The 15,623-nt window shown below is 44.5% G+C and overlaps 1 protein-coding gene across 1 annotated transcript in view; it reads right to left on the bottom strand.

Moving 5' to 3' along the window:
- The window catches only part of adgra1b (adhesion G protein-coupled receptor A1b), a gene marked incomplete at its 3' end in the record, with an annotated part of 723,468 nt that overhangs the window by 587,914 nt on the left and 119,931 nt on the right, over positions 1–15,623 (bottom strand). The window contains 1 exon segment of the mRNA XM_084321924.1: positions 377–448. Within this exon segment, the coding sequence (XP_084178050.1) occupies positions 377–448 (72 nt within the window).

Genomic DNA, 15,623 nt, shown 5'->3' with positions numbered 1-15,623 from the left:
CAATCGCAAGCCCTCTCTACCCAACACACACACACACACACACACACACACACACACACACACACACACACACACACACACACACACACACACACACACACACACCTACACACCTACACACCTACACACCTACACACACACACACACACACACACACACACACACACACACACACACACACACACACACACACACACACACACACACACACACACACACACACACACACACACACACACACACACACACACACACACACACACACACACACACACACACACACACACACACACACACACACACACACACACACACACACACACACACACACACACACCCTGGAGAAGGCCGTCTCACAGAGCTTCATCATACTCACAGCCTCCTCAGAGCCACCAGCCCGCGGAAAGCACCAGGCTCCACTGTGCTTATCAAATTATTCTTCAGGTCCCTGGGGAAAGAAAGAGAGAGGGAGCAAGAGAGAGAGAGAGATAGAGATAGAGAGAAAGAGAGAGGGAGAGAGGGAGAGAGGGGCAGGGGGAGACAGAGAGTGAGAAAGAGAGATAGAGATAAAAGTCAGTCATTACAGTGTGGTTTTACAAGCCACAGCTCTCTATCTCTTTATTTATCTCTCTCACTCTCTCTCCCTATATCTATCTATCTATCTATCTATCTATCTATCTATCTATCTATCTATCTATCTATCTATCTATCTATCTATCTATCTATCTATCTATCTATCTATCTATCTATCTATCTATCTATCTATCTATCTATATATCTATCTATCTATTTATCTATCTATCTGTGTGCTCCCTCTCCAGTGTATATAATAGAAGTATTCGGTACTGTACGAACACTAATGGTTAGTTAGCCGTTAGCTCATGAGATGAAATTCACTGGGCCCGTCAAGGCTAGTTCAATATGAGATATAAAACCCAGCCTCCCAAGGAAATGTGATTAATTCCAAATGTGCATGAGGATGCTGATATTGTACACAAAGAAGCAAGTACAGAACATCCCAGTGCTCTGTATGGAGCGGAGTAGCGGAATTAATGTATGTGTGTGTGTGTGTGTGCATGTTTGTTAAAGCCAAGGGATCAGTGAAAATGTGAAAAGAATAAAGGCTGTCAAAGTTAACGCGGTATTAACGTGTTATCGCCCGATTCTACACTTTGAGTGCCAGCGACGTGTATTGTCGTCTTATCATGCCCCCCGTTGAGTGCCGACGACGCGAATTGTCGGTTTTATTTTTTTTATAGCGATCTGAATTCATATTTCATCAACAGAGTCTCCCGTTGGTACAGCAGACCCTCTAGGAGCTCAGATGGGAAAATACCGCCCCCTATCGTCTATCCTTGTGTAACTGCAGCCCATTCGATTGTACTGCTGGATCCCTGTGGGGGAAGCCAACTGGCTCCAATATGCTGGCGAGCCGTCTGATGATGAGGGAAGTGATCGCGAGTTGGAAAGCAGCGTGGAATATATATTTACAGCAGCCAATAATCAATCAATAAACACAATCGATATTTGGAATGGCGATCAGGAATTGGAATAATCTTTTTGGAGAACATCTGATCTAAGGTAAGGAGTCTATGTTACCAGTTTTAGGATAATCAGAGCTGTATTCACTGATATATCAGCATGTGCCGTGTGTGTGTATGTGTGTGTGTGTGATGTTGAGGAAATGAGAGAATAGATTTTTCAGCCCGCTTCTATAGCGCGCATAAGTACACATACTATCGATAATCTAGTGTTTATTTGAAAACGATTCATAAATAGGCCGACAAATGACAACGTGTCTAGTGTATTCGAGAATATTCCAATAAATGCCGTTTATGGGGGAATCTTTCTATTTTCCGGAAATTTTCGAGAGAACCATAGCTTTTCAAAATGCTATAAAAAGGATATGAACCGATTAAAAAACAATCCGTTTTGACAATGTTGACTGCAAACAAGTCATTGATAAGCGATGGGCAGATTAGACACATAGCCATAATTTAATAATAATAATAATAATAATAATAATAATAATAATAATAATAATAATAATAATAATAATAATAATAATAATAATAATAATAATAATAATAATAATAATAATAATAATAATAATGGATTGGATTTATATCGCGCTCTTCATGACACCCCAGTGACCCCAGAGCGCTTACAGAATCCATTATTCGTTCATACACAGTCATACCGGTGGTGGTAAGCTACAATTACAGCCAGAGAAATCGTAGACAATGCCGTTAGATTCAAGTCCAGCCTGAAGACATTGCTCAAAAGGGACTATACTTGACCTAGACACTTAGCTTAAGGCACCCTTGCATGTTGTATGAGTCTGTTATGTATATAAATGTTAAATGGTATATGTGATGTATTGTGATGTCACGTTTTGTATGATGCATGTATTAAGCATCACACTCCCCCAACCCCCTACAAGGACCACAATGGAAATAAGCTCTGAGCTTTTTTGTGTTTCATCCTTGGCAGTATATCCTGACTGTGCTCTTCTGTCACATGTTTATTTTTTATATTGTCAAATAAAGTCATTCATTCATTCATTCAGAGCTGCCCTGAGGCCCCTCCGACCACCAACATTCATTCACATGCATACACATTCATACGAGGCAAGTAGGTTAAGTGTCTTGCCCAAGGACACAACGCCAGTGGGATGGACATGGGCTTGAGCGGGATTCGAACCACCAACCCTTCGATCATTGGACGACCCGCTCTACCCCTGAGCCACGCCGGCCCACGTGAAAAATCTATAAAAAAAACACACAAAAAAAAGAACATAGATTATGCGTTTTTAACGCTATTTAACGCCATCATTGAAGTGGATGCTGGCACTCAACAGGGTTTTCAATGTTAAATGGCCGACACTGATCTAGTTAACGCCACTATTTTTTTTAACTCACGATTAACTTTTAAGAGATTTTTTATTTTATTTTTTTTACTAGATTTCACTCAGGTGTATTATTGATGCTCTCATTGATACTATGTTTGTTGCTGAAGTGTGTGTGTGTGTGTGTGTGTGTGTGTGTGTGTGTGTGTGTGTGTGTGTGTGTGTGTGTGTGTGTGTGTGTGTGTGTGTGTGTGTGTGTGTGTGTGTGTGTGTGTGTGTGAGATATAGAGAGATAGAGGGGGGTGAGAGAGATGAGGAAGGGGCAAGAGAGAAAGGGAGCTGGGAGAGTGTGTGTGTGAGAGAGAGAGGGGGGGTGTGTGATTACTCAGCCCTTGTGTGGGTGAATGTAACAAGTTCCTAACATTTTCTTTCCCCTATTATTTCATGCACACTTTATTCATTGTTTTAAATTATTATTTTCTTTTAAGTTATTTTGTGCATCACTCTGTTTTGAATTTGATGCAAATTTGCAATGCATGAGGGTCATCCTTTTGTGTTAAATGGCTGCATAAAGCAAGCATTTGTTGACTCGCAAATAAGAGTATTAAAACTTATTAAAAGATCAGTTTAAGCAGTGTTGGGAAAGTTCACTTTCTACATGAACTAGTTCAGTTCACAGTTCACAATTTTTTAAATGAACTAGTTCAGTTCATAGTTCATAATTCAAAATGTTGAACTAAAGTTCATGGTTTCAAAAATTAACTAATTTATAGTTTATAGTTCTTTTTTGTGTGTGTTTTTTTATCGATTTTTCCAGTTCATCTATGCCATCATCCACACCATAAGAAAGCAACAACAAAACAAAAAGAAAAACAAGCGAAAAGGAAAGCAAACCAAGACAGGCACTGTACAGTATTGCACTTGCCTCGAGCCCATTCACATGTAGACATACATATATTTATTTTTTTATATCCTAGGTCTGTCCATACAATGGGGCATTGGGCCTTTAGAAGGATCCGAGAAATTTCAGCAGGAAAATAGTCTAATAGGTCCATTTTGTTAGTTCTTTTTTCAATACGTTGCTCCGAGCTATTATTTGTAAAAATTATTGAACCACAGACAGCAATCGGAATAATGCCCACCATCCACTTCAATGTTAGCGTTAATAACGCCTAATCTATGTTTTAAATTATTGCGTCTAATCTGCCCGTCGCTTATCAATGACTCGTTTTCCAGTCAACATTGTCGAAGCGGATTGTTTTTTTATCGGTTCATTTTCATTTTATAGCATTTTGAAAAGCCCTCGTTTTCAAGGAAAATAAAAAGATTCCATGATAAAAGACGTTTACTGGAATATTCTAGAATACACAAAAACGTTGTCATTTTTCGGCCTATTTATGAATCGTTTTCAAATAAACGCTAGATTATCGATAGTATATGTGTACGTATGCTCGATTATCTGATTTCCTCAACAGCGATCGCGCACACACACACACATAGGGGACACGTTGATATCTCAGCGAATACAACTCTGATTATCCCAAGACTGGTAAAATAGATTCCTTACCTCAGATCAGATGTTCTCCAAAAAGATCATTCCAATTCCTGATCGTCATTCCAAAAATCGATCACTACTGTCTACTATCGATTGGCTACTGTGAATATATATTCCAGGCTGATTCCCATCCCGCGATCACATCCATGTTCATCAGACGGCTTGCCAGCTCAGGGAACCAGCTGGCTCCGCCTCTACATATCACTGATCCCAGGTCAGTCTAAGCGACTGACGTGCAGTTACTCACGGATAGACGATAGGGGGCGCTTTTTTCCATTCTGAGCTCCTGATGGGGCTGGTGTACCAACGGGAGACTCGGTTGATGAAATATGAAATCAGATTGCTAATACATTTTTTTAACGATAATTCACGTCGTGGGCATTCAGGCATTGGGCTGATAAAACGTCATATGACGTGATGGGCACTGAAAGTGTTAAAAAAAATGCGATTAATTTGTGATTAATCGCGAGTTAACTATTGACAAACATGCGATTAATCGAGTTAAATATTTTAATCGATTGACAGCACAAAATACATTCAAACCAGTGCAACTTTTGCCCCTATCCCCCTCTTGAGACCATCGCAACCAAGACGAAACACAGGCCGCTTCAACCATAGATATATATAGAACACTAGATAGCTTACCCGCGCTGCCGGCCAATGGAGAGCGTCGTCGTCGTAGGGCGGCCATCTTGCCCCAGGCAGCTCAGCTACTGATAACATTAATGTCTATGGTGCATGTACTATTTAAATAACCATAGATTGTTCAATTCTTTACCGATTTTCAAACGGGTTGGTTTGCTATAAACATCAAAGATGTAGTTATGATACTGCATACTTATAAATATTTTTTTTAAGATGTTTTTTTACAAACCGCTTGAATCATAGCCACGTTAATAATGCTTGTAATAAACCAAACCGTTTGTAAATCTGTCAATATTTCAGCGAGTTATGCGTATTTTTGTCTGTGCAGATCACTCCCCCTCACTCAAGGCTGACTGGGGCAAGATGGCGGCGGTTCAGCGACGCTGGTGACTCCGCCTTAAGCTATCTAGTGTTCTATATATATCTATGGATTCAACCGTCTAGCTCCACAGTGGATTTCTTTTGCACTAGGCCTATATACATTTTCTTCTTGCTGTTGTGTTCCGATAAGCTCCATTCCTATAGGGAAAAGCACCTGTTAGCTGGACAGCACAGGGCCAATTCCTGCATGCTAAACACATGTGCCACATGCAGCCAAGCGGTGCGTAAGCACATAAATACACAAACACACACACACTCGTTGCGGGTTCAGCCAGGCACTCTCTGTTTCTCTTTATACAACGGCATGCAAATTTCTCGATTCTGATTGGCTGAAACAGTCAAGTTACACGTGGGTATTTGTAATAACCCCACGCTCTTCGTCCCAGGACCCGCCCACAACCAAATTACTATCACTCCGCCGTGCGAGTTTTTAGAAATGCAAGCAAGATGGCGGACAGTAAACGTTACGAAAGGATATGGTGATAAAGACTAAATGAAAAACGATTCTGTGACGGCGAATGTGTTAGTTTCTTAAACAATGTTGGATGATGTAATTGATGGGTCATGAGTCATTGTGGAACAAAATAAAAATCGTGCAAATTGATACATTTTTTTTACCTACTTTCTATAGAAGCAGCTGGGAGGTGCTCTGTTTTAAGTGCGCATGGATCATTGAATTGATTGATTGATTGCTAATTTTATTACTGTCCGCCTTGTTTCCAACTGGTTAAGTTTAGGCAAATAAAAAAAGAATAGTCAAGAATTATAAAATAGAACGGACATACAACAGGGTATTTAACATACAACAGCACAGTGTTTCACATTAGGATACATTATTGAATTGATTGATTGATTGATTGCTAATTGTATTACTGTCCGCCTTGTTTCCAACTGGTTAAGTTTAGGCACTCTTTCGAAGTCGCTCTCTTTCGAAGTTGATTAAGGTTAGATTTTGTCTTTAGAGCAGGGCGATAGACCACCAGCCCTGATTCCAAACTCTAACCTTAACCAACTTCGAAAGAGAGCGACTTCGAAAGAGTGCCTAAACTTAACCAGTTGGAAACAAGGCGGACAGTAATACAATTAGCAATCAATCAATCAATCAATCAATTCAATAATGTATCCTAATGTGAAACACTATGCTGTTGTATGTTAAATACCCTGTTGTATGTCCATTCTATTTTATAATTCTTGACTATTCTCCTTTTTTTTTATTACTGAATCAAACTGTAAATAGAGAGCCTATTGGGATGCTAGATCCTAATGTGAAACACTGTGATTTACCATACCTTGCTATATTCTTACCCTACCTACTTTCATACACTTCCAATGAAATTCATATGTCGGTTCTATGATGTTGGAGTGATGCTCTGTTGTGAGGAGAAGATGACTTTTGACCTAAATCTAGCAAAGTTGTTTACCATTCCAGTTAGGTACATCGTGAACCTCACCGCCTAGCCAAGGTTGATTATCCTAACTGGGCCATTTTCATCTGATTGAACAATCTTATCACACTTTTTACTGTAACCTTGCTATTTACATTTTTTATTTTTATGCTCGCTTATGCCTGTATTTTTTACTGTTGTTGTATGTCCGTTCTATTTTATCATTTTTAGACTATTTTTAAACTTAATCATTTTAAACTATTTTATTAATTGTATTACTGAATAGAGAGCCTATTATTAGGATGCTAGATCCTAATGTGAAACACTGTGATTTACCATACCTTTCTATGCTCGCTCATGCCTGTATTTTTTTTACTGTTGTGAAGCACTTTGAACTGCAACCTCTGTATGAAAAGTGCTATACAAATAAAGTTATTATTATTAAAGTTGTTATTATTATTATAATCCCTGTTCACTTAAAACAGCGCACCTCCCAGCTGCTTCTATAGAAAGTAGGTTCAAAACAAAAGAAAAGTTGGATGTGTTAATTTGTTGGATGTCTAGTTGAAAGACAGTTGGATGTGTTAGTTTGTTGGATGTCTTAGTTGAAAGACAGTTGGATGTATTAGTTTGTTGGATGTCTTAGTTGAGAGACAGTGAGAACAGTTGGATGCACTTCCGAGCTGCTTCCACATGGAGGCAACTTCTCTTATTTCTTTTTGGGAACTACTTTTTCGGCTGATGTTTTTTTCAATAAATCTTCAATTAATTTATGTTTATTGTATAGCAATAAGGTTGGATGAATGTGCCAGTTGTATAATGCTTTAGTAACCCCTGACGCTACTAAAAATGGATCTCAGAAAAAAATCTGGTTTTCTCTGCAGGCCAAAGAAAACATCCTGAAATTGTGTCCCCCTGTTCTGTATCGTATGGCTCTCGCTCGGCGTCACTCTCTGCACTGTCCTTGCACACGTGCACGCGCACTGAATAAAGACTACAATGTACCTTTAATCCCAATATTTGTCTGACCACACCCCTATCAGCTTACCCATATAAGCAGGGGTGGGGCCACCCACTCGCCTCCTTTCTCGCTTTCACCACAAGGAAGTGCCTCGGTAGATCCCCACTTGAAGTGATGTGATGGTAGGAGAAGAGTTGGAAAACAAGGATACGTTGACATCATATCTTTATTTTCTCTCTCACTATTTTCGATAAAATACGGCGATATTGTCTTCGTACTGGAGTGTCTGGAAGATGATGATCATTCTAAAAATCCTCCACCGGTTTTCGTATTGGGAGTTCGCGCCGCTACATGCCTTTCCAACTGCAGTCCTTGCTGTGTGCTGGTTGCGGTAAAGACACAGCTGGGCTGTAGGACGCGCCGCTGTTGTGAGAAGCGGTGGGTTCCAGGTTTGGTGAGTTATGTTTTGCTGGCAAGCTCCACTTGTCTGTTAGTGCTATGGGGGCTAGTTGACAATGTTTATGAAAACCGGCCCCAGACTATGGTCCTTTGTTCAGCCTCTTAGGCGACAGAAGACCTTGGTCTGAAGCCCATTATAGTTTAACTAGTGGGCCACGACCATTAACACTGGTGATCCCTGTGTTTTCTGGACGAGTGGATGTTTTCTCTGTCACCGTGAGCCCCATCTTTCATATCCAAATGAGAGTATTCCTCACGAGGAAATATGGGCATAGATGTTCGGTAGCGGAAGATCCGTGTTCAAGTCAGCTACAGGCCATTTGGGTATTGTGCTGGCTCCGTCGGGTGTTGGTAAAATCACTGTTGTAAAACTGTGTTAACATCTTGTTTCTCTTTTCTCTTAAAAAGTGAGGAGGGTTTCAGAACGGCGGCCTGTCTGAGTGAGTGTTATATCATTGTGTACAAGTTCAGGTGATAGCTGTTTAGCTTACGTACTAGTGGTGGCCTACTGTTAGCCAGTCAGCTGTTAGCTGCGGCGCTAGTCTGCTGTGATCACTAGGTGGCCTACCTGGCTAGGCTAGGAAACGTTAGTTTGCTGCTATCGGCCGAGGCCCAGCGCGGGGTGGCTCCGGCCCCTCGCGCGCCGCCGCGGTTCCCAACTCCCCTCTCCCTCACGGGGAGAGGCGGGGGGGATTCGAAGTCTCCCCTCTGGTCGCGTGCGCCGTTCGCTCGGCGTCTCGCGGGCAGTGGCGGTAGCGACCGACGGTTAGAGCGGCCGTTAGCTTAATGCTACTCTGTTGAACGTGCTTTGATTATAACATGTTTTAAACACTCTTGACTACGACGTCATCTTTGACAGAGGATGTTCGTCGAACCTGCCCTGGGCCAGGACGGCAAGGACTGCGTCAACAAGGGGGACCGTAGCGACGGGATGGAGCGGCGACGCTGCCCAGATCGACAACACAGACCGGCTGTGTTTACTACGGTGCCTTGAGACTGCACTTCGCTTGATCTACGCTCCGGGTAGGCAAGGTTTGGCCAGACCTTGTACACTTCTTCTGGCTTTCCCTTCTAAATGTTTTGTAAATAACGATGTTTTCCAAAACGAGTGTTGCTGCACTACATTTAGGATACGACGCAAGTTATGTGTGAATTGTCTTGTCACTGGTATTTAGCTTCTCCATGCAAATCGGGTTGTTGTTACAGATATGAAAATGATCTGGTTTGTTGTGTTGAGAAACATCATGTGTGTTTATATGTACCGTGTACTCACAACTAAGGGGGTTAACTAACCTATAAAGCTATGCTTAGTGACAAATGAGTAAAGAATGATTCTTTTCTCAGCCTGTAATGACAATGAACAGTGTGTTCACATATTAACAGGTTTTCCTGTTTTAACTGGTCGTATTAAGGGTAAAGTAGGAGGATTGTGTTTCCCCCCGGTTCCCTGGGGACTTCTTCATCCTCCTTTCAGACATGTTGTTGCACTACATTGTCTCACTGTGTGGTAGGGATACGATGTAACCCTTAGCTTGATTGCTGAGGTTGTGCTAAAACTGCTGGAGAAACTTTATTTTCCTAAAAGAAAAGATTGTTTGGTCGCTTTCGTGTGTGCTTAGCAAGGCCTGTGGCCGATACTAATCGATAATTATGTATTCTCTCATTATGAAAAACGGCGTTCCTCTGTTGAGTGTTTTTGCCATTTTTTGTAGGTGATGATGGGTTGTGTGTGTCATGTGACCTACAACTGGGTTGGACTGGCCACAGAAGCACATGTGTAAGTTTGGTACCGGGGCTCTTGGAGAGCCCTCTCTATTCTGTGTTTTTTCCTTAGTAAAAATCAGATAGCAGGTTAGCTCATGCGCTGTGTGAAGCTGTCAGACGCTTCATAGAGCTGACTATGACTGTGTCATACTCTCTTTTTGTCATTACATCGTATCATGGGTGTGGGGTCGTAAAGGGGTGAACTGGTAACCTTTCCTCCCCCTTTTTTCTGTTGGTCAGGGGTAAACCCACCTGTCCTTCAAGGTTCCTGTCACGTTGCGGTTCGGCACGTTACAGGGTGAGGGGGGGGGGGGGGGGGAGTTTCCTGGTCCCACGGCCTGGAATATTGGGCGTGTGCACCGCAGAAATTCCCCCGCCATAGAGTACGTCACCGTGCGCGTCTCTGTTGGTAGGACTTCCGTGTGCTGTTCAGGTCCATGTGATGGATCTGTTTCGGGGGGTGGTCAGGGCTCCTCCTCACCAAGCTCCAATTCGGGCCTTCTGTGAGTTGGGACTCCTTCCGCGAGGAGGGAGCCTCCTTCAGAGTACAGAGCCTCCTCCTCAGATCGTCAAGGTGAGTGGACCCTCTAGAAGGAGTTCTACTCTATTGTGTATGTATTCGATTCAATTCGTTATTTTTTTTTTTAAACTTTGACCAGTCAGCTGGTTCTTTTTAGCGTTTATCGCTTTTTCGTCGCATTCATACTTGGTCAAGTTCGACCGACAGAAGCAGGCTGAAAGGGTTCAGATGGGGGGAAAGACACTCTGGGAAAGGCACGGCTGCCGTCCGGGATTCGAACGCGCTCAGCCCCAGATCCGCGCGAGCGCGGTTGTCCACGGCGCTGAAATAGCACTCGCGGTACGTGGTGAGCTACTGGAGCTCCCCGATTCAATTCGTTATTGAGTGTGTATGGGTTCAGTGCCTCCTCCCCGGAGAGCCTCCTCCCCGGAGAGCCCTAAAACCAATTTTGTACATGGCTCAAGGTGCAATATATTCTTTTCAATCTGTACAGCTCGCGTGGGAAGTCTCTCTGGGGATTCCCGTCTCCTTCCTATGGGAGGGTGGTGGGATGTAAAAATGTGAAAAAAATGTACCCCCGGCTGTGTAGACTGGGATACATACTGTTGGTGCTTCCTTCTTTTCTACTAAAAAGAGTTGGAGTTAGGAAGTATCACACCCCTCTTGTCGTTCCCCTGGGCGCCTTGGGGATTCAATGACAGGTCTAAATAGCCTGTTCATTGATGTGGGTGTGTCCCGACGCACGTATAGTGCTAGCTCGGGGTGTTCTGTAAACAGGCGACTGACTGGCACGCCTTGGTTGCTTGAGGTTAAAACGGCGTTTTTATAAAGCAACTGGGATGGAGGTTTTTCCTCTTCCGACGACCAAATCCGACAACCAGGTTTGGTTATCGACGGATTCTCGTTCATATCTGGGGGATGATGACAGAATGGATCTGAACATATGTAGAGGGGTCTCACGCCCTGGGGGTGGGCCACCGGGCGCGGTTCGCCCGAACTTCTGGGTGGCGCCTTATTTTCATGTTTAAGATCAACACGCATACCTGCCCCTTCTCCTGGAGTAGGCATGTCGGCGTGGTTAGGGCACGGGACTGGTTCTGGTCACGCTGGTCCGGATCAGTTGAACCCGTTGTCCGCCGGGGATGCAGATCTGCTGTTCTGGTACCCTGAGGGACTTGGGCTTTTTTCAGGGGGAAAAATGCCAGGTCGGTCCGGGTGTCACAGGGTTAAGCGCTATGGAGACCCTGGTTGGGTAAATTTTTTACTCAGCACTGTCGTAATGGCTTACGGCCATGCCGACCTGTACACGCTCGATCTCGTCAGATCTCGGCCGCTACACAGGTTGGTCCTGGTTAGTACTTGGTTGGGAGACCGCCTGGGAATACCAAGTACGGTGTGCTTGGGGCTGGTTCTCCATTCTTTTTCGTTCCTCTCTCACGCATGGCGAAGAGGGGCCTGTTGGGGTGGTCTTTGACCTCCTCTGGTGACCCTGTGCTTCCCGTATCGCCGGGCCCGGTCCGAAGTCATGTTTCGTCGACCCGTAGGCCTGGGTTAACCCTTTTTTGAAAACTGAAACACTTGTACTGCGGTATAGCCGGTGTATACCCGCAGGTGTGTTTTGGAGTTATTTTTTCTTGAGGGGTTATAGGAACAACCACTGCATTGGGTAACACCAAGGTGGTTGATTCCCTGGTGTGTTGGAGCAGTGTCAACTCCCGGGTTCACCGGTTGAGGGTGCCCCTGCACGTTCATGACGTCTGCCAATCGTGTCAGCCTTCTCTGCCTCAACCCCTCTGGGTGGGGGCTTTTTAAATGGAGGCTTGGTTATGCAACAACGCCAGCTTCCGCCCCTTCCGCCGGTGCGGCTGTGTTCAGCTGTCCCCTCTGGCGCCTGTCTCGTCCGCAGTCTCCAGGCTAGGGTTAACAGCCTGTTGCCTGGTTTTTCCCTGGTGCGCTGCCTGCTTCCATTGGTTAACCTTTTTTGTGTGCTTACGGCCATGCTGACTGCCTGTTCTGCAGGGTCAGTGTGCCAGGCGGTGTACTATTGGGGGGACAGGGCCCACTCGGCTGAGGGGCCTTTGTTCGAATACGCTGGCGATGTGGGGGGCGGGGTCACTAGGTGCCCACCTGGTGGGGTCTTGATGCTGGCATCATGGACTTCTCTGGGCCCCCGTTCCAGGGGGTCCAGTCCCTTTGGTGGGTCTGGGTCTTCCTTCGCGCTCCGCTGCTACGGCCTTGCCACGGGGTTGGGTTTGCCCTTGATTTGCCTTGCCGTGATTCTGGGGGCAGTAACGAGGTTGTTCCCTCCGTTCGTTCCCGGGTGGCATGCGGGTTGTGCGTGTGTGTAGTCGTGGGGTCAAGCCACGGCCTGCTCACCCTGTGCGTTGAGTTGCTTGAGTGCCTCTTCGCACGGTCGGGTCCGTCGCCCTCCCGTGAAGCCCCCAATAGGGGGGGTGCCCTCCATTAGGGGGGGTCGGGGGGGCTCGGCCCTCCCTGTTCTGATGGTTGTGGGGGGCTTTCAGCTGGGTGTAATTGTCGGCCGATGGCTCTCGCTCGGCCTCCCTTGTGCAGAGTGACGCCGAGCGAGAGCCATACGATACAGAACGTTAGGTTATGACTATAACCAAGTTCTGTTAGTATGGTGACGCTCGGCGTCCGACGCCGCTGCAGCCCTTGATCTCGCCTTGTGGTGAAAGCTTGGGAAGGAGGCGAGTGGGTGGCCCCACCCCTGCTTATATGGGTAAGCTGATAGGGGTGTGGTCAGACAAATATTGGGATTAAAGGTACATTGTGGTCTTTATTCAGTGCGCGTGCACGTGTGCGAGGACAGTGCAGAGAGTGACGCCGAGCGTCACCATACTAACAGAACTTGGTTATAGTCATAACCTAACGTTTCCTTTGACTGCGTCTGTTGAATATGATGGGAATCAGGAGGAGGCGAAAGCTTCTCCGTCCCAAAAGTGCGTAAAAACAATACACTACATTTTGCCGACCAAAGCCTGTTTGTTCTCCAAACGAACAGTCACACAGGCCAGATCAGGGCCAGCCAAGAGAAACAATACAAGACCAATAGGACTGTCTATAAGCCATGGCCTTTTTCTCCCGAAGTGAGTGTAAAGGGAATGCTAGCGTTCTCTTCAATCAAGACAATGGACTACTTGATAGCAAAATTATCTCTTATAGGGTAGTTAATCCAAGCGGAAGCAGCAAAACTCCACAGTATATGCCGGTTTGAGTTGAGGGCCTCTCGTGATCATCCTCTTTCACACCCTTGACTGTGCTAAAGACATTCATTTGGAATATTGTTCATGTTCACCCATCAAATATGTGGCTCTACATGAGTAACGGCAGTCTGATTATTTGGAGAGCCACTCCATTCATATTTTGGCATACGGCTGAATTGCAGGAGTGATGCCCGCAATTGTCCTTTCAGTTTGAACATCAGTGCTTTTAACAGCAAACACCCTTGACTAGGGGAGGGACGATATGAGTAACTCACGATACCATACTGATATTTGGCCCTCGATAACCATAATATCACGATACACAATATATATATATATATTGCAAGAAATTTCATCTATGATGGCCTGGCTCCCTCTGATTCAGTGGATCTCCTCTCCCCCCACGTTGCTCCTATATTGCTTAGGTCCTCCAGTCACTCTCTTCTGGTGGTCCCTCCATCTAGGCTGAAGACTAAGGGCGACTGTGTCTTTACAGTTGCTGCCCCAAAGCTGTGAACCCAGGGACCGAAACTAAAGCCCGCCGCCCGCCAGGGGCGCTCAGTTTTTACCTTTGGCGCTTGACACTTAGAGGGCTGCACGCCGTGTGGCGTGTAACCTTGGCAACGAGTCATATCCGCCCAGCCCTGCAGCGGGATACTATTGGCTAAGGGCTTCTGCTCGCAGTGCTCATGTCAACACAGGCAGTCTGCTCTAGAAGAGCGGACCTCCACGAGCTACCGTTACTGTTTAAACTATGACCCAGTCAACTATTCACTTTTAGTTTAATACATGACGAGGCATTGTCTAACGGTATCTAGCTGGCTAGCTACTGATAGCTGCTGATATCAACAAATGCTCCAGCAATAGTCGACTCGAGTGCATAAATACCTCCGTTCCCTCGTTAGCTCGCGTTAGCTAGCTCACGTTAGATGATTGATCTGTCCCAGTAAACTAAATTGTCTTAACGTTATCTACCGGGCTAGCAGTAGCTACAGATAGCTCCTGATATCAATGTCTTATAACATTGATTGAATGCGTATTCTAGCTGAGGGCATGTTGAATGTGATTTGACAAAAGGACCGTAACGTTATAAATAGGTTCCAGCTGCATCGCCGGAGAATCCTTGCATGCTGAATGTAGGGTCTAGCTGAATATAGGGTCTAGCTGCAGGGCCGGAGAATCCTTGCTGGAGCTGGAGGCTACTCAAGTATACACACAGACAGTGGAGCTGTTTGCAGATAGCAAGCATTTTGACTTATTGCGTGGTGGCGATGTCTCGCAGATAATACAACTACAAGTATGATTATATAATATATATTTTATTAAAAAAAAATATTTTTATATAAAATATATATAAAAAAAATTTTAATCAAAAAAATGTTGGCAGGTAAGAAATATGCTTGGCGGGTAGACTCTTCCCATCTACCCGCCACTGGCCGGTGAGTCAAAAAGTTAATTTCGCTCCCTGTGTGAACCCCCTCCCCCCCCCCCAACATAAGGTATACGTGTGCTCCCTCCCTGTCTGCCTTAGAAACCTACCTGTTTACCCAGCAGGCCTTTTCACTTTTTAAACTGGGCATTTTGTAGCCTGGACAGTCTGATCCCAGATCTTGTTGTTTGATGTTGTGTATTTTTTTAATTTATATATATATTTGTTATCTTGCTTGTTGTTATATTTGTCGTATTTGTATTGCTTAAAAAAAATTACAATTTTTTTTACTGTGTTTTATTATAGTGCTATTGATATGTACAGCACTACAGTGAAACTACAGTTGTTTTAAATGTGCTTTAGAAATACAACTGAGTTACTTACTTCACAGTCACACACATCACAATATCTGTGTAACTGAAGAAGAAACAATACCCACAAAAAGCAGGAAT

This window comes from Notolepis coatsorum (assembly GCF_963971535.1).
Source record: "Notolepis coatsorum genome assembly, chromosome: 9".
NCBI classification, from domain to species: domain Eukaryota; kingdom Metazoa; phylum Chordata; class Actinopteri; order Aulopiformes; family Paralepididae; genus Notolepis; species Notolepis coatsorum.
Note: the sequence above shows the minus strand (reverse complement) of the source record. Positions and strands in the feature narration are given on the sequence as shown.